The sequence below is a fragment of the Nyctibius grandis genome, chromosome W, assembly GCF_013368605.1.
Source record: "Nyctibius grandis isolate bNycGra1 chromosome W, bNycGra1.pri, whole genome shotgun sequence".
Taxonomy (NCBI): Eukaryota; Metazoa; Chordata; class Aves; order Nyctibiiformes; family Nyctibiidae; genus Nyctibius; species Nyctibius grandis.
In genome coordinates, this window is record NC_090694.1 from 11712972 (window position 1) to 11739518 (window position 26547).

The 26547-nt window shown below is 45.2% G+C and overlaps 1 protein-coding gene across 2 annotated transcripts in view; it reads right to left on the bottom strand.

Moving 5' to 3' along the window:
• LOC137675732 (protein mono-ADP-ribosyltransferase PARP8) overlaps positions 1-19699 on the bottom strand; it is a 189046-nt gene extending 169347 nt beyond the window's left edge. The window contains exons 1-2 of one of the 2 annotated variants that reach the window (XM_068421923.1): positions 19606-19699; positions 18773-18827 (exon numbers count right to left, since the gene is read on the bottom strand). In XM_068421923.1, coding sequence (XP_068278024.1) covers positions 18773-18827; positions 19606-19696 — 146 coding nt within the window. In that variant the 5' untranslated portion in view covers positions 19697-19699. The remainder of the gene's footprint in view (positions 1-18772; positions 18828-19605) is intronic. The other variant, XM_068421922.1, reaches the window with a different exon arrangement.
• Between the last annotated feature and the right edge of the window lie 6848 nt (positions 19700-26547).

Here is a 26547-nt window from a genome sequence, read left to right on the forward strand (position 1 = left end):
AGGGCTTCTCCCCACAAAAAGGTGGTGGGATCAATAGCCCAGCTGAAGTCCATCTGCACCAATGCACACAGCATGGGCAACAAACAGGAGGAGTTGGAAGCCATTGTGCGGCAGGAAAACTATGACATAGTTGCTGTCATGGAAACACGGTGGGATGACTCCACACCTGGAGTGCTGCAATGGATGGCTATAAACTCTTCAGAAGGGATAGGCAAGGTAGGAGAGGCGGTGTGGTGGCCCTGTATGTTAGGGAGTGTTTTGACTGTCCAGAGCTTGAGGATGGTGACGATGCAGTTGAGTGTTGGGTAAGGATCAGGGGGAAGGCCAAGAAGGCAGATATCATGGTGGGAGTCTGCTATAGACCACCCAACCAGGATGAAGAGGCAGATGAAATATTCTATAAGCAGCTGGGAGAAGTCTTGCGATCAGTAGCCCTTGTTCTCGTGGGGGACTTCAACTTACTGGATGTCTGCTGGAAATACAATACAGCAGAGAGGAAACAGTCTAGGAGGTTCCTGGAGCGTGTGGGAGATAACTTCCTGACACAGCTAGTGAGGGAGTCAACTAGGGAAGGTGCCCTGCTGGACCTCTTGTTTGCAAACAGGGAAGGACTTGTCGGTGATGTGGTGGTTGGAGGCCGTCTTGGGCATAGCGATCATGAAATAGTAGAGTTTTCGATTCTTGGAGAAGTAAGGAAGGGGGTCAGCAGAACTGCTACCTTGGACTTTAAGAGGGCACACTTTGGCCTGTTTAGGAGCCTGGTTGAGAGAGTCCCTTGGGAGCCAGTCCTGAAGGGCAAAGGGGTCCAGGAAGGCTGAACACTCTTCAAGAAGGAAATCTTAAAGGCACAGGAGCAGGCCGTCCCCATGTGCCGAAAGATGAGCCAGCGGGGAAGAAGACCGGCCTGGCTGAACAGAGAGCTTTGGCTGGAACTCAGGAAAAAAAGGAGAGTTTACGAGCTTTGGAAGAAAGGGAAGGTCAATCAGGAGGACTACAAGGATGTTGTGAGGCTATGCAGGGAAAAAATTAGAAGGGCCAAAGCCCAACTAGAACTTAATCTGGCTACTGCTGTAAAAGGCAATAAAAAATGTTTCCATAAATACATTACCTACAAGAGGAGGGCCAAGGAGAATCTCCATTCTTTATTGGATGCAGGGGAAAACATAGTGACAAAGGATGAGGAAAAGGCTGAGGTGCTTAATGCCTTCTTTGCCTCAGTCTTTAACAGTAAGACCAGTTGTTCGCTGGGTACCCAGCCCCCTGAGCTGGAAGACAGGGACAGGGAGCAGAATGAAGCCCCCATAATCCAAGGGGAAATGGTTAGCAATGTGCTATGCCACTTAGACACGCACAAATCTATGGGGCCAGATGGGATCCACCCAAGGGTACTGAGGGAGCTGGCAGAAGTGCTCACCAAGCCACTTTCCATCATTTATCATCAGTCCTGGCTAACCAGGGAGGTCCCAGGTGACTGGAAATTAGCAAATGTGATGCCCATCTACAAGAATGGCTAGAAGGAGGATCCAGGGAAGTATAGGCCTGTCAGTCAGACGTCAGTGCCAGGGAAGATTATGGAGCAGATCATCTTGAGTGCCATCATGCGGCACGTATAGGACAACCAGGTGATCAGGCCCAGTCAGCATGGGTTTATGAAAGGCAGGCCCTGTTTGACTAACCTGATCTCCTTCTATGACAAGGTGACCTGCTTACTGGATGAGGGAAAGGTTGTGGATGTTGTCTACCTGGACTTTAGTAAAGCCTTTGACACCGTCTCCCACAGCATTCTCCTGGAGAAACTGACTGCTCATGGTTTAGATGGGCATATGCTTCGCTAGGTAAAAGACTGGCTGGATGGCTAGGCCCACGGACTTGTGGTGAATGGAGTTAAATCCAGTTGGCAGCTGGTCACGAGTGGTGTTCCCCAGGGCTCAGTATTGGGGCCAATTCTGTTCAATATCTTTATCAGTGATCTGGATGAGGGGATCGAGTGCACCCTCAGGAAGTTTGCAGATGACACCAAGTTGGGCATGAGTGTTGATCTGCTCGAGGGTAGGAAGGCTCTGCAGAGGGATCTGGACAGGCTGAATGAATGGGCCGAGGCCAACTGTATGAGGTTCAAGAAGGCTAAGTGTCGGGTCCTGCACTTGGGGCACAACAACCCCATGCAACACTACAGGCTTGGGGAAGAGTGGCTGGAAAGCTGCCTTGCAGAAAAGGACCTGGGGGTGTTGATCGATAGCCAGCTTAATATGAGCCAGCAGTGTGCCCAGGTGGCCAAGGTGGCCACAGAATCACAGAATCACAGAATCAACCAGGTTGGAAGAGACCTCTGGGATCATCGAGTCCAACCGTTGCCCTGACACCACCATGTCAACTAGATCATGGCACTAAGTGCCATGTCCAGTCTTTTCTTAAACACATCCAGAGATGGTGACTCCACCACCTCCCTGGGCAGCCCATTCCAATGTCTAATAACCCTTTCTGAAAAGAAATTCTTCCTAATGTCCAACCTGAACCTCCCCTGGCGAAGCTTGAGGCTGTGTCCTCTTGTCCTATCGCTAGTTGCCCAGGAGAAGAGGCCGACTCCCACTTCACTACAACCTCCCTTCAGGGAGTTGTAGACTGCAATAAGGTCACCTCTGAGCTTCCTCTTCTCCAGGCTAAACAACCCCAGCTCCCTCAGCCGTTCCTCGTAGGTCAGACCCTCCAGACCCTTCACCAGCTTGGTCGCCCTCCTCTGGACTCGCTCCAACACCTCAACATCTTTCTTGAAGTGCGGGGCCCAGATGATTCTATGATTCTAAAATGGTAAATATCTTCCAACTGAAATATTTTTATATGGCCTCAGTGCATCCTGGAAATTGTAGTTGAGGAACCTCGTGTCCTCTGTGTCCTGAACATATTAAGTATCCCATATTTAACACAGTGGCAGGCCCTCTTGCACATGATACATCACCCAAGGCAACTAACCAACCAACCAAACACACATTTCATTGCAAAGAGATAATAAAAGGAACTCCAGAGGGAAGAAAGGAGCAGAAGCTCCATGGGAGCCAATATGCAAAATGTCTTGGGCTGAAATAAGATGTTTACAGTGGGGCAACTTTGCCGGGTTGAGCTGCCAGGTAAGGAAAGCACAAAGGACACAGGAACAGCCCAGGGGTCACCAGGAACAGCAACGTTTGTTTGTTTTGCAATTTCCTTGCCAGTAACACAATAAGGAAGACAAGAAATAATATTAGGCCAATATCTAAGCTGAGATGTTTACAAATTTTTGCAATTGGACAATTTATTATGAAAAAATCACTTTAATTGAATTTAATTATGAACAGCTTAAATTAATTACTTGTACAACATTAACTCAGGCAAGAGTAGGGCTCCCTGTGCCTTGCACAGATATATATTACGAGAGTACCTATCCAAGCAAAGCTATAATCTAATTTTGATCAAGGTCTCATACTACAGAAACACACAAATACGCAGCAAAACTGGACTAAAACTCATGGATTTAGATGTGAGGTCCTGCATGTAAGCAGGGAGGGAACGTCCATACCAGGACTTTGCAAATACATAATGCATAAGATGATGTGACTTTTCTGACTTTAATGTAGGTTCGCCTATATATGTTGGACAGATGACTGACCTAGACCTTCCAATTATTTTCCTGCCTAGCAGGATGGATGACCTGATGGTAACAGCCATAAAACTCAGCAGTGAGATCCTATGCTCTGGTAGGAGGCACTAAAATGATCTTTTCAAACTCCTGCAGATAACCACTGATAAATCCTCACCACAGTAACTAATACCTTAGGAGACTAAACAGTGAAATAAGTTTAATAGCTTTCAGTGAATATTTCTATACGTAATAAAAACTGCTATGCAACTAGGACCAGCTCTCCACGAATTCTTAGTAGATGCTGAGAAATAAGGTGTATGACAAAGCAAGTTTGAACTAAGTTGTCAGGGAGGTCTAGTACCACGCTATCTCCTCAATTTATTCAGTCCTTCTAAAACTTATCTCAGCATCACTTCCACCAGGGACTTTTTTGCCTCTTGGTGGGAGAGAAAAACAAACTTCAGCTGAAAATTGCACTTCACAATTAAAATCCTCCCTGGGCTATACTTCCAAGTATTATAGAGTATTTACTCAAAAACATTGAAGGGGATGAGATGCATAAGCCTCATTAGAGAATACACAGACTTCTGTATTATTGATATTCTCCCTCTTTTCTCCATTCATATTAGGACACAGAATTAACAATTCCCCTCTAAGTGTCTGTGGTAATAAATAATTAAAAATAATAATGCTGGTGTGAGCATAGGAAACTCTCCACAATCTGAGGTTATAGAAGGTATATTTATTATTCCCTTGAGACTTGCCACATAAGCTATATTGGTCAGGTAAGGAAATAAAGCACAAAACCCAAATCCCACTGTCCCCATAATGACTAAATTATAATATTAGTGCAAAGCTATTAAGGCCATTTAATATGATCCTCCTAGAGTTCCAAACAAGTTTCACATTTTGCCTACTTACAAATACACTGAAATGGATCCTAGCTAAATTATTGTTTTGGTTACTTTGGAGTCTGTTCATTAGCAGAACCCCTACCTTCTCCATGCATTATTAAAATTCCTTTCTTAATTAATCTTTCTACAAAATATATTGGAAATATATTATTGACACAACTCAAACATAAGCATACACTGTGTCAACAGTGCTAAATTATCTTCATTACACAGCAATGCAGAACTGAAACACAAGCTACAGCGCTGCATCATTTAATACGGCATGCCAGGCTAAATGGTTCCACTTCAGTAAACAGTCTAGAAATCATGGATTTCAAAGAGGAGAGCATCTATTGATATAATACAGGAATCTGAAAGGCTTACACAAAAAGAGAGATTTGTAACTCCTTGCTTTCTCTAAAATGCAGAGAAGGGAAAATAGATTTTTTTCCCTGAGGAAAACAGAACAGCTGAAGAGAGAATGCACAAAGGAAAAAAGCTTATTTTGATCATTCACCCTTCACATAGTCAAATATCACAGAATCAAATAACCAAAACCAGAAGGAAAAAATATGAGAGAGTAAATGTAAGAAAGAATAAAATGCTGTATTAATGCAAGAAAGTTAGAGAGTTATATTAAATAAAATAGTCTTCATATCAATTCCACCTATTAGAGCAGAAGCAAGAGTTACAGGGAAGTACCTAAAGCTAGGTGGAATACATCTGTGTCCATGTTAAGAAACCCTACAAACTCTGAAGACATGCATTGAAAAATGAAGGCACGCCCTTGCACAAAGTACACATATGAAATGAATCTTGGCTGAGGGCCCAGTCTGCAGCTCATACATCACTGTGGCTCTAGTGAAGAATGCAAGAACTAGCTTACACTGTTCCTTAATATGCAAAGTAGAAGTAAATATAAATCCAAGTATAGTTTTATTATATATAGCATATCAGGTGCAAGTACAAAATACACAGCAATGAAAAAAAATGGTGCTGGAGCTTTTATTTTTTTAGCCTCAGGGGAAAACAAAGTACTTCTACAGCCTTTTTTGAGCTATCTCTATACGCCATGTATTGAGACTCTCCACCAAGGTCAGAAAACCAACTACGTGAAATATAAAGTATTCATATATATTTGCACTTGCTATAATTTTATCCTAACATTTCCATGTTTTTATATAAAAGAAAAAAGAAAGTGACAGCCATCCCATTAATAATTAGGATAGATTTTCTGGATACAATTTTTATTAGCAGAACCCAGTGCAACATATGTTTGCATTAAAGTACTTCTTCACTCCACAGACTCTTCCTTCCACCTCTACCATATGCGAATCTACAACTTATCAAACTATTTTAAGTAAGTGTGGCAGATGCACCAGCCCTGACAAAGACCTGACAAAGGTCTGACAAAGACTTAACAAAGACCTAACAAAGACCTGACAAAAGCCCATGAAAACTTCCCACTACAGCTTTTGTCACACCCACATGGTGGTGGTCAGCACATGCATTTCGGTCCAAAGGCAAGGAAGTTGGGGTCCTCAGCCAATGGGGGGTCTACATGACCGTATTTGAACACAGATCAGATTCGACTAGGGTATAAACGGAGCCCTGATGGAGAGCCATTTTGAGTTGGTCCTCCTCAGAGCAGCAGGTCTGCAGTCGAGGACTCTCCCTTTGGGTTGGGATGCCGCCCAAGGAAACTCCTCGGAGTTGAGAGCCCTCCCTTTATTAGGTAATTGCACATTTTGGGTCATCAGCCATAAACCTTAAGAATTCTTCAGTCGGTTGTGTAGTATTAACTCCCGAATGACATTCTGAACCTGTGGATTGTTAATGTTCATCGGAGTCTCAAAGGGGTTTTGGTTAGAGTAAAACTTAGTTTGATTTTGTTACCATTTTGTAAAAATAAATCCTGTTTCTAGTTTGTTAGTCGCTCTGGCTTGGTTTTGTGAGGTTCCGCGACAGTAAGTTGTTACAATGGAACAGCCAATTCCAACAAACGAGACTATTGTTAGACAATACTGGGGAACACCAAGTTCCTTAATTTACACTACTGCCTTGTGAGAAGTGAAATATGACTCGTGTCAGAATAAAGGGGAAAAAGTAGAGACTTCTTGGCAATGTATAAGTAAGTGACCGCAAAATACTAAGCCGCTGTGATGAGGAGAAACTGACACTTAAGGGTTAATAACAGAACCATCAGGACCATTGTTTAGCTTAAGCTATATATCTATAATCTTAGCCCCTAAATAGGAACTAACTACTAACCACAGGAAAAACATAAGATAAGATAGAGTAGAATGTATACAAGGAAGGGACTCGTCAAGGAAATCACATAACTGCTGCCAAAAGAAAGCTGGTCTCAGCAGGTTTTGCAGTTGGGGTAAAAAGTGCACAGTGAGGAAGACATACGGCCTTCATCCCTGAGACCCCGGCCCACGACCACCAGGAGAAACTGCGCGTGCGCAACCAGGAGGAATTAAAGGCGGAGACTATGGAAATGATTTCTCGGGGCTCATTATAATAAAGACTGCCTTTTCGGGGACAGTCATGAATATGTATAGGCGTCCTTAAATTATGATGAATATGTAACACTTTACCACATAAATACAAAATGAATTACTGTGAAAGGCGCGCACGATTTTGGTGGGATTACCCCCCCGTGCTGCCCAGCGCTGTTTTGCCTTTGCTTTGCAATAAACCGAAATTATGATTGGCGTTTCAGACTGAGGCTCGTTTCTCACAAATTTGGTGACCCCGACGTGATTACCCCGCTACGGTGGGTTCCCGGAGACCGCATACGGGAGGCGCCCCACCGATTTTGGCGGTCCGGCTCGGACCCTGGGATCCTAACGTGGTGCGGATAATAGAACACAATAATTACAAGGCAAAGGCAAGGTTGGAGCTCCCGGATGCTGCAGCTTGGCCCATAATTCTTGTGCACGAAGACCCGAATAAGAAAAAGGACTGTAAGTATTATTCGGTTGGGCGGATAAAGAGGTCGGTGCGTGGTGTGTGTGTGAGACGTAAATCGGTCAGTCCGAAATTTACGAAGCGAGAGCGGAGTCCTTCTAGCCGCGGTTCCGTCCCTCCGCGAGGAGATTGGCCGGCGAAGGGACGAAGCGAGAGTTGTGACAAGAGCAACTGGACCTTGGGAAGGGTCGGTGCCGGGACGGGTGGATAAGAGGGGACCTTGGGAAAGGTCGGTGCCGGGACGGGTGGATAAGAGGGGACCTTGGGAAGGGTCGGTGCCGGGACAGGTGGATAAGAGGGGACCTTGGGAAAGGTCGGTGCCGGGACGGGTGGATAAGAAGGGACCTCGGGAATAATGGGACAGAGTTCTAGTAGAGGAACAAATCCCAGGCGGGGGAATCCCCGGAAGAGAGGGAGCAAAAGTATACCAGAGATAGATAGCCCCAGACAGTCCATTGGGGTTAAAACTTGCAAACTGGGACAACGAAGCCAGTACCCAGGATAAGGATAAAGTTAAAATGATACAGTATTGTATGATAACATGGGCCAGAGAGAAAATAAGACCAGATGATTTATACTTGCCTCAGTACGGATCCTTTGAAGGGTGGATCTGTCAGGCTCTTAATTTACATGTAAACAGTAAAGAACCCTTCAGTCAGGAAGAAAGTGATTACGCTGCGTGCTGGAAGGGGGAAATTTGGCCAAAACAAGCCGGCATATATAAAATCAAGGAAAAAACAGAATCTGAAGAACCAAAATGGGACCCTCTTGATCACTTACCACCCCCTTATAACCCAGCAGCTGCGGCTCCGGCCGCGGCAGCTCCAGCTGCGGCAGCCCCGGCTCCGATCCCGGCGGCGCCTCCTGTGTCACATAATACCCGGCCAAGGAGGAATAGACAAGGAGGAAATGCGAATATATTAGTGACAGAAAAACAAGAGGGTCTGTCGGAAACAGAAACAGAACAACCAGAAGGGAACACTGTAAATAATCAGGCTTTAATCTACCCGTTGAGACAAGTCCCTCTGGGAGGGGCCCAAGGGGACATAGGATATGTAAACGCCCCTCTAAGCTCCACCGAGGTACGAAATTTTAAAAAAGAGATAAAGAAATTATTAGAAGACCCCTTAGGACTTGCAGAACAGCTAGACCAGTTCTTAGGGCTGAACCTGGAAAAAAAATGCAGTCAATAATGGGCATTCTATTCTCAGCGGAGGATGTGGAATTAATTTAGCACCCCAGGACCCTATGGTCCTGCCGATAGGGAAAAAAAAAAAAAAAAGGGAGGTTAAAAGGATGTTGCTTGGCTTGTAGCATTGTACAAAAGTGTTTTAAAGGTTGGTGCACAGAATGAAAGATTAGAAAACGTGATAGAGAAGGAGGTGCTGGTACTGTTGGGGGTGGGGAGCCAGAGGTAGGAGAAAGGGAAAAAACTGATATTGTTTTTTTCTCCCATTACCACTGGAACTCAAAGTAAGGTGGGACATATTATACAGGCTCCACTAAGGCGAGCAATGGGAACGGGGGGACCCGTCAAAATTAAAGTACCTTTCACTCTAGCAGATTTAGATGGTTGGCAAATTAGTGCGGGGAATTATCGGGATGATCCTGAAAAGGTTGCTAAAGGATTTGAATTAATTGTGAAAACACAGGATCCTGACTGGGAGGATGTGGACGCAATGTTCGATGTGGCTTTTAGCGAATCAGAAAAGCAGATGATTGTGAAAGTGGACAGGACCCAGGTACAGACTCTGATTCTGGCTGGAACTTTGCCGGGAACAGTGGATCTCTGTTTTTGGGACAATCGGCAGATGATATTAGGAGAAAGCTGCAGAAAGTGCAAGGAATGGATGCGAGAGATTTAGAGAGGTTGCTGGAGACTGCATGGCAGGCATATCGGAATAGGGAGACTCGGAGGGGAAGAGTGAGGGCGCAGCGGCTGCCGGTGCTGCAGTGGCTGCTCTGTGCACCGCGGGAGGACAGAGACCCTCTGGGAACTTACCGGAAAATAACACTAACGCTGTGAGACGAAGTGCAAGTGCCCCACCGAGGGGAAATCGACCCCTCCCGAAAGATCAGTGTATGTATTGTAAGCAGATGGGGCATTGGAAAAAGGATTCTCTGAAACTGGCAATGGTTACTGATATAGGAGCTGACTGACTGCAACCAGGGGAATCTTCCCTAGCAGAACCCTTGGTAAAAATGCAGCTAGGGAAAGGAGAGAAAACTGTAGAATTCCTAGTAGATACAGGTGCCACATTTTCAGTATTGAATCAGACCTTATTGTCAATAAGCAAACAAAATGTTAACATTGTGGGAGCAACTGGGCAGGTTGAGAAAGCTTTCTTTTTGAAACTATTAGAATTCAAAATTGGAAAAAATGTAGGAATTCATAAATTTCTCTACCTGTCTGATGCTCCTAGACCACTTTTGGGAAGAAACTTGTTAGAACAATTGAATGCTGAAATAAAATTTAAAAATGGAGAAATGGAGTTTAAAACACCAGAAAAGAATCACATTGAAATTTTAAGTTTGGTTCTCACTGAACCCCAAATCAGGAAAGAAGAAATTATACATGAAATAAAGGACCAGCTATATCCAGGAGTGTGGGCCTCAGGAATGCCTGGAAAAGCTAAAAATGCAGAATGGGTTGTTGTTAAACTTAAAGAGGGAGCACGACCTGTTAGGATAAAACAATATCCCCTGAAATTGGAAGATAGGCAAGGAGTGAAAAGTGTTCTAGAGGACTTCATGAGATTTGGATTATTGATTGAATGCTCTTCAGAGTATAACACACCCATTTTGCCTGTTAAAAAGCCTGATGGCAAAACTTATCGATTGGTGCAGGATTTGCGAGCAATAAATCAGGTGATAGTTAAAGATTTGTATCCAGTAGTGGCAAACCCATATACTTTGCTGACCAGTTTAAAGGAAACCTATGAATGGTTTACAGTATTAGATCTATGAGAGAACAAGGCATGATAGCTCAATCAACACCTTTGGATACATCAATTAAATCCAGGAGATTGGGTATTGATAAGGACCTGGAAAGAAACTACTTTAACCCCCCCCAATGGGAAGGTCCTTTTCAGGTATTGTTAACTACGGAAACTGCAGTACATACGGCTGAGCGAGGATGGACTCACGCAACTAGACTGAAGGGACCCGTGGACCCGCCACAAGAGTAGACAACAATATCTGCCCCAGGGGACTTAAAGCTTAAGCTGACGAAACGACCTGTATGAACCAACTTCCTGCCGTGGAGAGAGACTTCGAAAGGTGGCAGATACAAGATCCTGAACAGAGGGATCCAAGAGACTGGTGCAACAGGTTTGATCGAACCGGAGTAAAGCCTAGCCTATACTCCTGGTTCCAAATTCCCCCTGGATACACACTAGAAAAGACTAGATTCGATCCTTGGAGTGAAAGGGGGAGGGAAATTCCTCTCCAAACCGGAGGATCGGGAATCTATAGGACTAACCCTAGATCAAGGTTCTTTGCGTTAGCTTGTGACCTTGAAAATGGTGATCCTTTTATACCCCCACAACCATCATCAATTCCCTGTATCAAACACCCAGATTCTGGGCACATATGTTGGGTTACATGTGAATGCATAGGGTGAAGCATCAGGTGATCCTGTGTATCTTACAATCGACATCCCTACTGCAGGAAATGTCGCAGCAATCAGCCTAGAGGTAATTCTCGGAATAGTAACCAATTGGAACAAGTACAAATTAAACAACTGTTTTGTGGGTGGGAACTGTTAATTCCAGAAACTTGGGAAGTGTTCGATAAAGACTGGTACAGGACGTTACTATATTGCGCCAAGGAGTTTGTGTGGAAACAAGCTCAAAGGAGATATCAGGCATAAGGGGGCAAGACCGGGTTAACCTCTATTCTCACCACGGGAAAGCCGGCTGTGGGCAGCACCCCCATAGGGCACGAGGCGTGGGAACATATGTTATACTGGACCCCTTTTGCTGATCCTAATACACATCCCAGTCGGCTTGAGCAATAATTGTCATAAATGTGTGACGCCAGTCTGACTTGGAGGAAGAACGACCTCGACCATGTCTTATCGCACTCACATAAACAAACAATGCTACGACCAGAGGGGACTGGAAACTTGTAAAATTGGAAATTTGGGTAGGACAGAATCTAGGAAAAGGGGGAGCTAAATTGGGGTTGGGTTGTCCGAGGGAAGAAGAATGGATTTGTTTTACAAGAACAGAACAATGGAACATTTCCGATGGTGGTGGTGTCCAGGACCAGAAAAAGGAGGAAATCATTAAAACACAAGTGAAAGGACTTATTCACTCTAGTTCCCTTCCCAAATATAGCGATTTGTATACTGGAATAAAGGAAAAATTAGAGAGGGAACTCCAACTCCCTGGTTTGGGGAAAAACTTGTTTATCGACTTAATGGAAAGGATAAGTCAGGCACTAAACATAAGCAAATGTTGGATTTGTAGGGGAGCCCTAATGACCAAAGAATGGCCGTGGAAAGGAAGTAGTCTATGTGTGTCAGATATATTAAAATGGAATAACACTGAAATCTCCAGAGAACATAGACCGGAGGGGTGGATCTTAAATTCAAAAATAATCGGGGAGAAATGTATAAGGCGGGTGGGAAACAAATTCAAAACAAGGATAGGAGAAACCCCGTGTAAAGGAATAAAGACTACAAATGATTCCAGTGAATCATGGTGGCCAGAACCACCTTCGGGATACTGGTCACTAAGGAATCAGGATGACTGTACGATTGATAATGATTCCAGCCTCTTCTGGTGTAATAAAACCCAGAGACCTAACCCCTTTGAAGGAGTAGAAAGTTTGAGAACATACTGGAACAATGTAAGTGATACAAGTACAAATTGGAGAGCCCCAGATGGTATGCTCTGGATATGCGGGAAACGAGCATATATCGAACTACATGAAGACTGGAAAGGGAGTTGTACAATCGGAATAATTCAACCAGGATTCTTCTTATTACCATTACAACAAGGAACCAAATTAGGTGTCCCCGTCTATGAAGACCTCAGCACCCTAAAAAGGGGAAAGAGGGATGCCATTGGAGGAGTCCAGACTTGGGGAGAAGATGAATGGCCACCTGAAAGAATTATTCAAACCTATGGGCCGGCTACTTGGGCTCAGGATGAAAGCTGGGGTTATCGCACCCCTATTTACACGTTAAATAGAATAATCCAGTTACAGGCGGTAGTAGAAATTATTACCAATAAAACTGCCCGGGCTTTGGAGTTAATAACGAAACAACAAGTCTCAAACTAGAGCAGCGGTTTATCAAAACAGACTTGCTATAGACTATCTATTGGTTGAAGAAGGGGGAATCTGTGGAAAATTTAATTCTTCAGATTGCTGTGTACAAATTGATGATAACGGACAGGCTGTAACCGAATTAGCTAAAGATATCCGGAAACCAGCTCATGTACCTGTACAAAAATGGGAATCAATGCTGGACAGCAACTGGTGGGATAATCTATTGGGAAAGGCGTGGTGGAAAAAGGTGGGATTCTTTCTACTATGTGCTGTTGCAGGGTTGATCTTTTTACCATGTATGATTCCATGTTTTATTCGATTGATAGTTTCTGTAGTTCAAGGGATGCAGGTTGTGAGCATGCCTATAGATCAAAAACAAGTCAGCAAAGAAAACGCTAATAAAACCATGGTACTACAGAAGACGTTACTGAAACCAAACTGAGACGAAACTATAAGTTTAATTTTAAACAAATTTGAAAAAAAGACACGAGTCAATGAGATAATAAAAAAGGGGGAGGGATTGTGAGAAGTGAAATATGACTCGTGTCAGAATAAAGGGGAAAAAGTAGAGACTTCTTGGCAATATATAAGTAAGTGACCGCAAAATACTAAGCCGCTGTGATGAGGAGAAACTGACACTTAAGGGTTAATAACAGAACCATCAGGACCATTGTTTAGCTTAAGCTATATATCTATAATCTTAGCCCCTAAATAGGAACTAACTACTAACCACAGGAAAAACATAAGATAAGATAGAGTAGAATGTATACAAGGAAGGGACTCGTCAAGGAAATCACATAACTGCTGCCAAAAGAAAGCTGGTCTCAGCAGGTTTTGCAGTTGGGGTAAAAAGTGCACAGTGAGGAAGACATACGGCCTTCATCCCTGAGACCCCGGCCCACGACCACCAGGAGAAACTGCACGTGCGCAACCAGGAGGAATTAAAGGCAGAGACTATGGAAATGATTTCTCGGGGCTCATTATAATAAAGACCGCCTTTTCGGGGACAGTCATGAATACGTATAGGCGTCCTTAAAAATATGATGAATATGTAACACTTTACCACATAAATACAAAATGAATTACTGTGAAAGGCGCGCACGATTTTGGTGGGATTACCCCCCCCGTGCTGTCCAGCGCTGTTTTATCTTTGCTTTGCAATAAACCGAAATTATGATTGGCGTTTCAGACTGAGGCTCGTTTCTCACACTTGCATCTGCAGAACTGCCATTTTTATAATCATTGTGCTCATGTAGGGAAAGCAGAACACAACAGGGAATTTTGCTGACAAAATTCATCTGTGTGTTTAGTTCTTACAGATCTTATCTAGTTTCTTTACAATATGCTGCAGTATTAGATCTGTTCTCATGCATAGCTTTATTGTCACTGTCCCTCACTGCCAATGAGAGTTAAGTACATGTTTGAATAAAGAGGTATTTCAGAACTGATATGATGTCTTTGTTTAGCCTCAGAAAAAAAAAAAAGGGGTGAGAAAAACACTGAAAAAAAGGAAACATCTTTTTTTTCAGGACAACCAAGCACTGCTTTTATGTAAACCATGTCAAATGACATATAAAGTGAAAACTTCAGGACATCACGCATATCTATTTGAAAGATTTCAGATCAGCAGTTCTGTTCAGTCTACAGGGTTTCTGGAGGAGCAGTGTTTCATACAGGGGCAGATATTAGGAAAAAGGAAATGAGATTATTTTAAAAAAAAAAGAAAACTCGACATGTTCACACTGTAATAACCTTTTTAGATTCTGTGGTAAAAAGTATAAAGTATCCAGACATTTCTGATATTCTGCCAGATGTAGTTGAAGAGTAAATCTTGCACAGTCACAGCACCCGAATGAACACCTCACTTTCTAAGAAATCTATCACCCTACCTATTGCTTTCTGACAATTAAATTAAAAATTATTAAATTGATAAACAATCTGCCCCATATTTAGTGCCCACATTATGCACAAAGATGTGCTTCACTAATAAATTTCTAATTACAACCTTCCCAAACCAGGAAGCATCTCTGCAGTGTCAAACAACTCTAATAATTTAGAAGTGTGAACACAGTGCATTTAAAAAAAAAAAGTAGTCTGAACATGAAATACCGTCCAAAAGGATTAACTAAACTACATAGGTAAAGGATTATCTGTGATAATTTACACAATACAAATATGTTTGTACTTAAAGAGATTCTTCCCTTCTAACATTTCAAGAAAAATCCTGCAAATGCAGAATCTCCTTGAAGCATATTTATGCCCATCCAGTGATCATTTACACATATATTATTTAGACAATATAACAGCTTAAAAACCACCTAAGGGTCAAATGTTGGAACAGGTCTATATAATGAATAAAAAAATAATAGTTCTCAGTTGGTTTCACTGGAACCTCTGTACTTGAACAAAAGACAAGTCATGCCCTCAGGGTTTGGTTCTGGACTTTACTGTGGAAATACAAGTTAACTCCACTGAAGCTATGATAAATGTGCTCCAGATCAGGCCTATCTATTTGGATTGATCTGCAACGTGGTTATGTACCACCTAAATATTTGAATAGTACTAAGGTAAGAAGGGGCTGTGCAAACAATCCAAGCAACAGGGAAAAATCAGATAGAGAAGCTGGTCTCAAGAAGAAAAATCTCACAGATAAACTTAACAGTTTAAAGAACAAACATAAATCTTAGGTCCTCGTCATAACTGAAATAATACTGGTACACTGACTTCCATGGACTTACACTGATTTGCTAAGAATCTGTCTCTGAGTTTATAAATTAAGACCACTGATAAATGGACTTAATAGGCACTAGGGGCAACTACAGTATGCAGAGGAAAACCCCCAGTGATGTTTAACTTGCTAATATTGTAACCTGCCTTTATACAAGGGTAAGACAAAGAAAACTCCTTCTCAAACAGAAAACATACTGCCTTCTTTCAGGGGTCTCTGCTCTTGTATCTAACCACTATGGCTAAAACAAAGCCATGCTACACACTGACCTAAAGGAACATCTAAAGGAAATAAAGCATGAAAAAGACTTAGTTCCAAGCATGGCTAGTGAGTGCTAAAGTACTGTAATCTTCCTTACACACCATTTCAACTCTTACTCATTTAAATCTGTTTCTTGGTTTGAAGATCCATCTAGTGAACATCCACCCTTTGCCCATTACTCGAAAGCCTGTGTTGTGTTCCTGTTGGTTCGAAAACCAAAGTCATCAGGCTAAATATCTGAACTAACAGGACAAAGCTAACATCTGATACTCAAGTCTATGATCACAAGCTAATAGAGGTTTTGTCATTTAGGGACAATTCCTGAGTGCAATAGTAAAAAAATGGGGTCACCACTCAGGAAGTCCACAGATGCAGCAACGGTAGTAGGAAAAAAAACAGGGCCAAATGCAAGAAAAAGATCCTTAGATAGCTTTGTGCTCTCCTAAATTGATACCACATACATGTCACCATTATTGACCCTTGTAGAGCCTGTACTGGTGTATTGGGTCTGTCTGAGATGGAGTTAATTTTCCCCATAGCAGCCCTCATAGTGCTGTGATTTGTACTGGTAACTAGAAAGGTGTTGATAACACCAGTGTTTTGGCTACTGCTGAGCAGTGCTCACACAGCATCAAGGCTGTCTCTCCAACATTCCCCCCCTAGTAGGCTGGGGGTGGGCAAGATCTTGGGAGGGGACATAGCCAGGACAGCTGACTCAAACTGACCAAAGGGATATTCCATACCATATGACATCTGCTCAGCAATAAAAGCTAAGAGAAAGGAGGAGGAGGGGGCGGGGGCATTCATTATTACTATGTTTGTCTTCCGGAGCAACTGCTACGCATACTGAAGCCCTACTTCCCATGAAGTGACTGGACATTGCCTGCTGATGGGAAGTAGAGAATAAATCTTTTGTTTTCCTTTGCTTCCACGTGCAGCCTTTGCTTTTGCTTTATTAAACTGCCTTTATCTTGACCCACGAGTTTTTTTCCCATCTTATTTTCTTCTCCCCCATCCTGCTGAGGAGGGGAGTGATAGAGTGGCGTGGTGGGCACCTGGTGTCCAGCGAAAATTCAACCAACCACAACTGGAGACCTGCCCGAATGCTGCACATGGTACAGCATAGCCACTGCTCAGGAAGCACCTTCTCTAAGAAAAAAACACTAACTCTTCTTTTATGTGAGAAAGAAAAGTTTGGCCCGTAATGGTCAAGGCTTAGAGTTTTCATTTTATGTACTTCACAAGAGAGCATACTACCATAAACTTGCCACTCAGTACACCACTGTATACTAAGAATATTGTAAAACATCTTTCTAAAGCAAAATACAAACAAGCAGATAACATGAAACCCTTCTCTCAAAGGATGCCTTTTAAATTTCCTTAAAATGTCAAAAGGAAAGTGAAATTTCAGTATGCTCTAAGTAACAACCCACTTTCACCAATTTCTCAAAGCATAACTTTTATTTCTCAATTCAGTCTGAATTTTCAAGATCCTGAGACTAGTTTGCAGTCAACAGTTTCCTTAAGCAAATGCTGACCCCAGTTAAAATTCAAGGCTGTGGGATGTAAGGCCATCTTCTGTCTCTCATTGTAGAAGTGACAACGTTTTCTTTCAACATTTATAAACCAGTTTGTTTTACATCAGTTATACCCTTAGGCTTTTTACTTTATTCAGCTTGGAAAATGGAAACAATAGGTTTCACTTCCTGGTTTCTTGCTACAATATTTGGTTTAGAAAACAGTACAAAGTAACTTTCAAATTTGATTGTTTTAATTACATGATAAATAATATTTGATAGATAATTTTTACTGTATCAAGCCTTTCAAAATTTTCTTTTAAAACAAGACCAAAACAAAACATATACTAAAACCCTAAATTAAAGAGTATACTACAAGCAACCTGAAAATACATCTGTTTCTCAGCTACTGGGTGAACTGAACTATTCTACTCCACTGAAAATGACAGAAGTTGTCTTTTCCTTTAGTAGGAAGAGGCAGGGTAGTGAGGTGGGAAAGTGTTTTCCTGAGCAGTCTCGCAGCCTGGGGACCATCTGGGAGCCTGGTCCTGCAGCCAGGCCCTGAAGCATGTACAGGGGAGAACCGATGGCTGTAGGAGCATTGCCTGCACCGAAAGGTTCACTTGCAAAAATACAACGCTTTAACCTGACGTACCCCAGGAAAGAAAAATAATCACCAAAGATATCAGATGAACTGTCTGAGAAAAAAAAATAAAACCAAGACTTGCCAAGTCTAATAAAATTCAGCTAAAAGATAAGAGGACGACCTAGCATATACTGTAAATACTATATTAAGTAAAAGGTAACTAAGAGACAGAGAAAGAAAAAGGATGTGTGTTCAAGCTTTTACATATATTTCCTTTTGAAAACAGACAAACACAACATATGGTGAAATATAATAAAAAAATGTGTACATGCACAATCCAGTTTATAACCAAAAGCTCATAACCACTTAGAAATAATATTTAAACTACCATTCAATAAAACATTTTTTTAGCCTTAGAAGCTATACTGACATTTCACTTAATGTCTCAGTAGTTTAATTTGGTCAATTGCAGACAGTCTCGCATCTGTCATGGGACTAAATATGGCTCATGCAAGAGAATAAGGTGCTGATGTGAAATTTGGCCTATTTGTTATTAAAATAACTTTTTCCATTTTTTTAAGATGAATTAACTTTATATTTCATATGTTGATGCCTTTGCTGTGTTTCTGTTAAGTTTACGCATAGCAGAAATTCTATATATACACATAAATTAAAAAAAAAAGAGAAACAGTGTAGCGCCACATGGCAGCACTCAGAGGAACAAGCCTCCAACAACTAGGATCACCTTTCTGATCACCTCCCTCGACACTTCCTCCTCAGTTTACGTTTGCATGAAGGCAGATGATTTATTGATCCTCCTTGCAAAAGAAAGGAAACAAAAAAGCCTGCCACGGTATTGAACCACCGCACCTCACTGCCAGCAGTAAATGGAGTCATTATTGTAAAAAAAAAAAGTACCTTTTGGAGCCTCCAATATAGGTGAAGGTAAATGTGGAGTCTGAGTACCTGAAATCTGAAATACAAAGAGCTGCGTTATTACAATTTGTCCTTATTTTGGCTGAAATAGCTGAGGTTTTGCAGACCAGCATTCTGCTACCGACACGAAGGGGGTGTGTGTGTGTGGGGGGTGTCACTATGAATCAGAGGAAATGCAGCAACTCCCTCCCTCCCCCCAGCCCCTCGCAACAAGTGCCCGATGTTATGGCAACAGCAGGGATTTCCGTCGTCAGACACGGCAACAGGCAGCCACAAGCCGGGCTCCTACGACGGCAGATCACAGCCGGCACCTCACCGTCCCCGACAAGGAAGCGGCGAAACCCCCGGGATATTTTTGCACGGAAGGGGAGACGTTTACCGCTTGCCATGCCCCTATCCCTGAAGCCAGGCGGGCGTGCGGGGATAAAGGCAGGCACCGAGGATGGCAGGAGCCCGGCCGCCCAGAAAACAGCCGTGTAGCGCCCGCCGGAGCAAAAAGCACCAGAGCTGCGCTCGACTGGGCGCTCGCCCCAGCAGCTGCGGGCTGCGTCAGGCAGTGGGGGGCACGCACACTCCCGCCTGGTTTTGCATGTGGTCACTGCCACGCTCCGTGATTCGGGATGCCCCCCCGCTTTCCCAGCCGGCGCCTGGTCTCATCTGCCCTCAAATGCCCTCGGAAGGAGAGGAGGAAGAGGAAGAAGGGGGCTGAGGGCAGGCACACGCCGGCTCGGCTGAGGGCACGGACACAGCCCGAGCAGCCGCGCCGCGGCGGGAGCCTCCGCGCCGCCAACCTGGCGCCCGGGAGAGAAACTCACCTGCAAACAGGCAGTCCTTCTCCGCCTTGCACTTTTGGATCACAACGTCAATATCCTTCTGAATCCTCTCTTGTCTTGAACACATCCCCATGAAATAAATCGCAGGGGGGGGAAAAAAGCAGCCTTTATTTCCACCCCACCCCCCGCGCTGCCCTTTTTTAATATTCAGTCCGCAAGACAGACCCTGGGGCTGGCGAGCAGGAGTCTCCCCGCGCCCCGGAGGGATCCGATCGGCCGGCTGAAGGACGGAGGAGGAAGGCGGCAGGAGCCGATGTTGCATGCCCAGATGTGCCCGCTCAGATGTGCCGCCGCTGCCGGCGAATGGCAATTTCCTCACAATAGATCCAGCGGGGGGTGGCGGCGGCGACACGGGATCCCCCCACCCCCTCTAGGTTTTTGAGGGTTGGTTGGGTGGTTTGGTCTTTTTTTTTGAAGGAAAAAAAATAAAGGGGGGGGGGGGGGGGGGTGCTAGCCGACCCGACCCGACCCGACCCGACCGCTCACATCCCTGCCCCTCCCGCAAGCAGCGGCGATCGCCGCGCAGCAGCAGCGCGGAGAGCCGGCGGCGGCGCCCGCACCCGGTCCCTGGCGGCGCGGCGGGGGCCGGCGCTGCTGCAGCGACGCCGAGCCGCAGACCCTCCCCTCGCTCCCGGCCCGGCACGTACGGGCCCCGCCAGCTCTCCCGCGGAGGCAGCGCGAGGGAAGGAAGAGGCGGATGCACAGAGCCGTGCGGGCAGCCTGTGAGGCGGCAGCTCGATGGCCCCGGCCCCGCTGCCGGCCCTCGCCTCCTCCCCCCGCCCCGGCCCCGGGCATAGGCTTTCGCCTCCTCCCGAGCAGCGGAGAAATGCAAATGGCAAGTGATCTAGGCGGCGGGGCGGCTCCCAGGCCGGCACCGGGGAGGAAGCCGTGCTTCGCAAGGCCGGCGGCGGGCACGGGGGCACTTCCCGGACGGGCAGGGGCCCGGCAGCTGGGGCCGTTTGCCCTTTGTCCCGGGGGGGACGCCGTCTGGCTCCCAGCGGGGCGGGCGCTGCGGACGGCCCTCTGCGGCTCTCCTTCCGCCTGCGTCCGCGCCCTTCCGCCCCCGCGGCGGGTGCGCTCCTACCTGCCACTGAGGGCGGGCGTCGGCAAGCGGCACCCCGGCCCCACCGCGGGCAGAGCTTCTCTGCCTGGCCCTTCCCCGGGCAAGAAAATCGGGCAGCCCACCCTTACCAGAGTGCCATCCCCTGCCTGCCTCCGCGTCTTTCCTGTCGACGGGGATGTGTGTCCATTGAAACAATAAAAAGAGAATTAACGTGTTTATAATTCGTCTCTAACCACCGTGATTTTTAATCGCGATCCTCTCCCGTCGGTCTTCAGCAAACCTGTCTCTCAAACCTAAGGCTTCGGGAGAGGACTCATGCTGTCGTTACAGTGCCTAGCAGTCAGCACTAATCCAGATTAGAGGCTTTGGGCGCTAATGCAATACAAGTAATGACCGTAGTATAACTCAGAAGGAATGGTCAAGTCTGCAAAACCAAATATGTCTCATCAGCCAAAGAGCAAAGGGAATAATTAATAAAAAAATAAATGTGTGTGAACACAGCGGAAACAGATTTGATTAAAAAAAAATCAAAAGAATATTCATAAAATTCATTTTTTATGTATTCACCCAGCTCTAAATACCTCCCATGGATTATTCATTATTGACCCCAGTAGTTTTAGTGTTTTTTCATTAAGCAAGTCTGTATTAATCATGTATTGTTGATTTCAAACACAGGGGAGAAACACAATCATTATTTTGCTATTTGTTCTTAAGTTTAAAAAGTGAGGTTAAAAAGATTCCATATTTATTCCTATCTTGAAAAGATTTCATGTCTGAAGGAGGGAACAGAAGGGAAATTATAAGAAAAAGCAGCTACTGCTTAAAGAGAACAAAAATCCATTACATGATATAACTCTCTGCCTCTAAGAAAATAATTTATCTTTGAAGGGAGATTTCCAGACTACTTTTCAGTGCTGTTCACTAAATTCTCTTCTACTACGTCAAGACTTTTCCAAGGTAGGATACAGAACTTGTCACTGTAGTCAGAAATACAGTGTAATACAGTAAAACTGTCATTCTGTCAAGTTATGCCAGCTTGGTCAATGAGTGATGCTTTTCTAGAGTTTTTTTCTAGCTAGTCAAGCTGGGACATCAGCAGCCATGCTTGCTGCCTTCCCCTTAATCATAGTTAGATGATGTAATCAGAACTTGATATATTCTGGTGGGGTTTTGGTCCTGAACCTTGTAGAGAAAGAACTCTGTTATCCCTCCCATGTGGATCGGGAAGCGGGGAAGGTTATTAGATAGTTACAGGATATTTATGCTGACAATTCTACTCACAGCTTATTCTAACCACAGGGTTCTTTTCAGTGTCATGTCAGTTCACACAATTCTTGACTGCCTTTTTAAGCCTTAGACTATTTTCATAGACTTGGTAACAGTGAATTAAAAAGTCATCCACAAAGAAACACTACAGTCTTCAGGAAAACTAATATGGTTGGAATCTGGTTTCAGAGCATCAAATGAACAGAACAAGGAGTCTGGAAATATGGTTGGTTATTTATACCATTTATTATTATTTATTGTAAGTGGCTCTTAAATTTCTAGATTCTTAGACAATTTGGCCCTTGATTTATCAGAAGACTCTAGTACTGTTATAGCAGGAATCATTTATTTCAGTGAGGAAAAGCTAGATTGTATAGAATCATAGAATTGTTTTGGTTGGAAAGGACCTTTAAGATCATCGAGTCCAACTGTTAACCTAACACTGCCAAGTCCACCACTAAACCATGTCCCTAAGCACCACATCTACATGTCTTTCAAATACAACCAGGGATGGTGACTCAACTGCTTCCCTGGGCAGTCTGTTCCAATGCTTCACAACCCTTTCGGTGAAGAAATTTTTCCTGATATCCAATCTAAACCTCCCCTGGCACAACTTGAGGCCATTTCCTCTTGTCCTATCACTTGTTACTTGGGAGAAGAGACTGACACCCGCCTCGCTACAACCTCCTTTCAGGCAGTTGTAGACAGCGATAAGGTCTCCCCTGAGCATCCTTTTCTCCAGACTAAATAACCCCAGTTCCCTCAGCCGCTCCTCATAAGACTTGTGCTCTAGACCCTTCACCAGCTTCGTTGCCCTTCTTTGGACTCACTCCAGCAGCTCAATGTCTTTCTTGTAGTATGGGGCCAAAACTGAACACAGTATTCAAAGTGCGGCCTTACCAGTGCTGAGTACAGAGGGACAATTACTCCCCTATTCCTGCTGGCCACACTATTTCTGATACAAGCCAGGATGCTGTTGGCTGCCTTGACCACCTGGGCACACTGCTGGCTCATATTCAGCTGGCCATCGACCAACACCCCCAGGTCCTTTTCTACAAGGCAGCTTTCCAGCCACTTTTCCCCAAGCCTGTAGCATTGCATGGGGTTGTTGTGACCCAAGTGCAGGACCTGACACTTAGCCTTCTTGAACCTCATACAGTTCGCCTCAGCCCATCAATCCAGCCTGTCCAGATCCCTCTGCAGAGCCTTCCTACCCTCAAGCAGATCAACACTCCCACCCAACTTGGAGTCATCTGTGAACTTCCTGAGGGTGCACTCGATCCCCTCATCTAGATCATTCATAAAGACATTAAAGAGAACTGGCCCCAATACTGAGCCCTGGGGAGCACCACTTGTTACTGGCTGCCAACTGGATTTAACTCCATTCACCACAACTCTTTGGGCTTGGCCATCCAGCGAAGCGTATGCTGATCCAAGCCATGAGCAGTCAGTTTCTCCAGGAGAATACTGTGAGAAATGGTGTCAAAGGCCTTACTAAAGTCTAGGTAGACAACATCCACAGCCTTTCCCTCATCCAGTAAGCGGAGTCACCTTGTCATAGAAGGAGATCAGGTTAGTCAAGCAGGACCTGCCTTTCATAAACCCATGCTGACTGGGCCTGATCACCTGGTTGTCCTATACGTGCCGCATGATGGCACTCAAGATGATCTGCTCCATAACCTTCCCCAGTACTGAGGTCAGACTGACAGGCCTATACTTCCCCGGATCTTCCTTCTAGCCATTCTTGTAGATGGGCATCACATTTGCTAATTTCCAGTCACCTGGGACCTCCCTGGTTAGCCAGGACTGATGATAAATGATGGAAAATGGCTTGGTGAGTACTTCTGCCAACTCTCAGTACCCTTGGGTGGATCCCACCAAGCCCCATAGACTTGTGCGTGTCTAAGTGGCATAGCACATTGCTAACCATTTCCCCTTGGATTATGGGGGCTTCATTCTGTTCCCTGTCTTCCAGCTCAGGGGGCTGGGTACCAAAAGAACAACTCATCTTACTGTTAAAGACTGAGGCAAAGAAGGCATTAAGCACCTCAGCCTTTTCCTCATCCTTTGTCACTATGTTTTCCCCTGCATCCAATAAAGAATGGAGATTCTCCTTGGCCCTCCTCTTGTAGGTAATGTATTTATGGAAACATTTTTTATTGCCTTTTACAGCAGTGGCCAGATTAAGTTCTAGCTGGGCTTTGGCCCTTCTAATTTTTTCCCTGCATAGCCTCACAACATCCTTGTAGTCCTCCTGATTGACCTTCCCCTTCTTCCAAAGCTCGTAAACTCTCCTTTTTTTCCTGAGTTCCAGCCAAAGCTCTCTGTTCAGCCAGGCCGGTCTTCTTCCCCGCTGGCTCATCTTTCGGCACATGGGGACGGCCTGCTCCTGTGCCTTTAAGATTTCCTTCTTGAAGAGTGTCCAGCCTTCCTGGACCCCTTTGCCCTTCAGGACTGGCTCCCAAGGGACTCTCTCAACCAGGCTCCTAAACAGGCCAAAGTCTGCCCTCTGGAAGTCCAAGGTAGCAGTTCTGCTGACCCCCTTCCTTACTTCTCCAAGAATCGAAAACTCTACTATTTCATGATCGCTATGCCCAAGACGGCCTCCAACCACCACATCACCGACAAGTCCTTCCCTGTTTGCAAACAAGAGGTCCAGCAGGGCACCTTCCCTAGTTGACTCCCTCACTAGCTGTGTCAGGAAGTTATCTCCCACACGCTCCAGGAACCTCCTAGACTGTTTCCTCTCTGCTGTATTGCATTTCCAGCAGACATCCAGTAAGTTGAAGTCCCCCACGAGAACAAGGGCTACTGATCGCAAGACTTCTCCCAGCTGCTTATAGAATATTTCATCTGCCTCTTCATCCTGGTTGGGTGGTCTATAGCAGACTCCCACCATGATATCTGCCTTCTTGGCCTTCCCCCTGATCCTTACCCAACACTCAACTGCATCGTCACCATCCTCAAGCTCTGGACAGTCAAAACACTCCCTAACATACAGGGCCACCACACCGCCTCTCCTACCTTGCCTATCCTTTCTGGAGAGTTTATAGCCATCCATTGCAGCACTCCAGTTGTGGAGTCACCCCACCATATTTCCACGACAGCAACTATGTCATAGTTTTCCTGCCGCACAATGGCTTCCAGCTCCTCCTGTTTGTTGCCCATGCTGCGTGCATTGGTGCAGATGGACTTCAGCTGGGCTATTGATCCCACCACCTTTTTGTGGGGAGAAGCCCTAATTCCTGTATGACCATTCTCAGGCACTTCCGCAGTTTCTAACCCATCACTAACCCTTGCATCTCTGCCGCCGCATGGCTCTCCATCCCCTACCACCACTGAGATGGCAGACCAAAGGACCTCCCTAGTACACCGTCCCACAAACACCGGTATGTCACCCCTAGGCTTGTCTCTAGCAAGCCTGGTTTTATCCTCTCCTCCCTTCAATACTAGTTTAAAGCTCTTTTGATGAGCCCTGCTAACTCCTGGGCAAAGATCCTTTTCCCCCTTTGCGACAGGTGTACCCCATCTGTCTCCAGCAGGACTGGTGTCATGTAGATCGACCCACAATCGAAAAAACCCAAAATTGTGCTGGTGACACCAGGCTTAGAGACAGGTATTGATCTCCTGGCTCTTCCTGGTTCTTACTTTATCATTCCCTGCAACTGGAGGGATAGAGGAGAACACTACTTGTGCTCCTGATCCCTTAACCAGTCGACCCAGGGCCCTGAAGTCTCCCTTAATTGCCCTCAGACTTCTTGTAGCTACTTCATCACTGCTAACCTGAAATATCAATAACAGATAATAATCTGAGTGCCTCACCAGGGTAGAAAGCTTTCTCTTCATGTCTTTAACCCGGGCCCCATGGAGGCACCAGACTGGCCTGTGAAGTGGGTCCAGTCTGCATATTGGGCCTTCTGTTCCCTTCAGAAGGGAGTGTCCCATGACAGTGACCAGTCTTTTTTTTTTTTTATGGACGCTGTTTTGACACAGGGCTTAGGTCAACTTAATCTCGATGACACCTTCAAGCTAGACAAACCATCCTCCTCCTTACTATCCTGGTCCCCTTGCAGAGCCTCATACCTATTACTCAGGGGCACCTGGGAAGGTGGGGTAGTCATGGAGGAGATGCGCCTGCTGCACCGGGCAGGAACTTGTTGCCATTTTCCCTTATCCCTTAAGTCACTGTGTTCAGTCAGATGGAGAGAAGACAGGGAATCCCCCTTGTCATGTGCCCTGTCTGCCTGTCGGGACTGTCTCAGGGAAGATAGGGTGCAATTCCCATAGTCTCTCTCTCTCTCACACTCCCTGATAGTCCTCAACCTGCTCACCTCCTCCTGGAGCTCTGTCACTAAGCAGAGGAGTTCCTCTACCTGGACACATCTTCCACAGGTGTACTCACTACTGCCATCCAGTATTGGTGTAAGAGCAGGGCAGACCCTGCAGCCTGACACCTGGGTGACAGCATGTTCCCCCCGGAGCTCTGTCTGGGAAGCTGCATCAGTTTTGGCGGGTGCAGACCTTATAGAGGCCATGGATCTCTGCCAGGTGGATACCATTGCTCCCTGGTCGAGCTAGCAGAGCTTAAGCGCCCT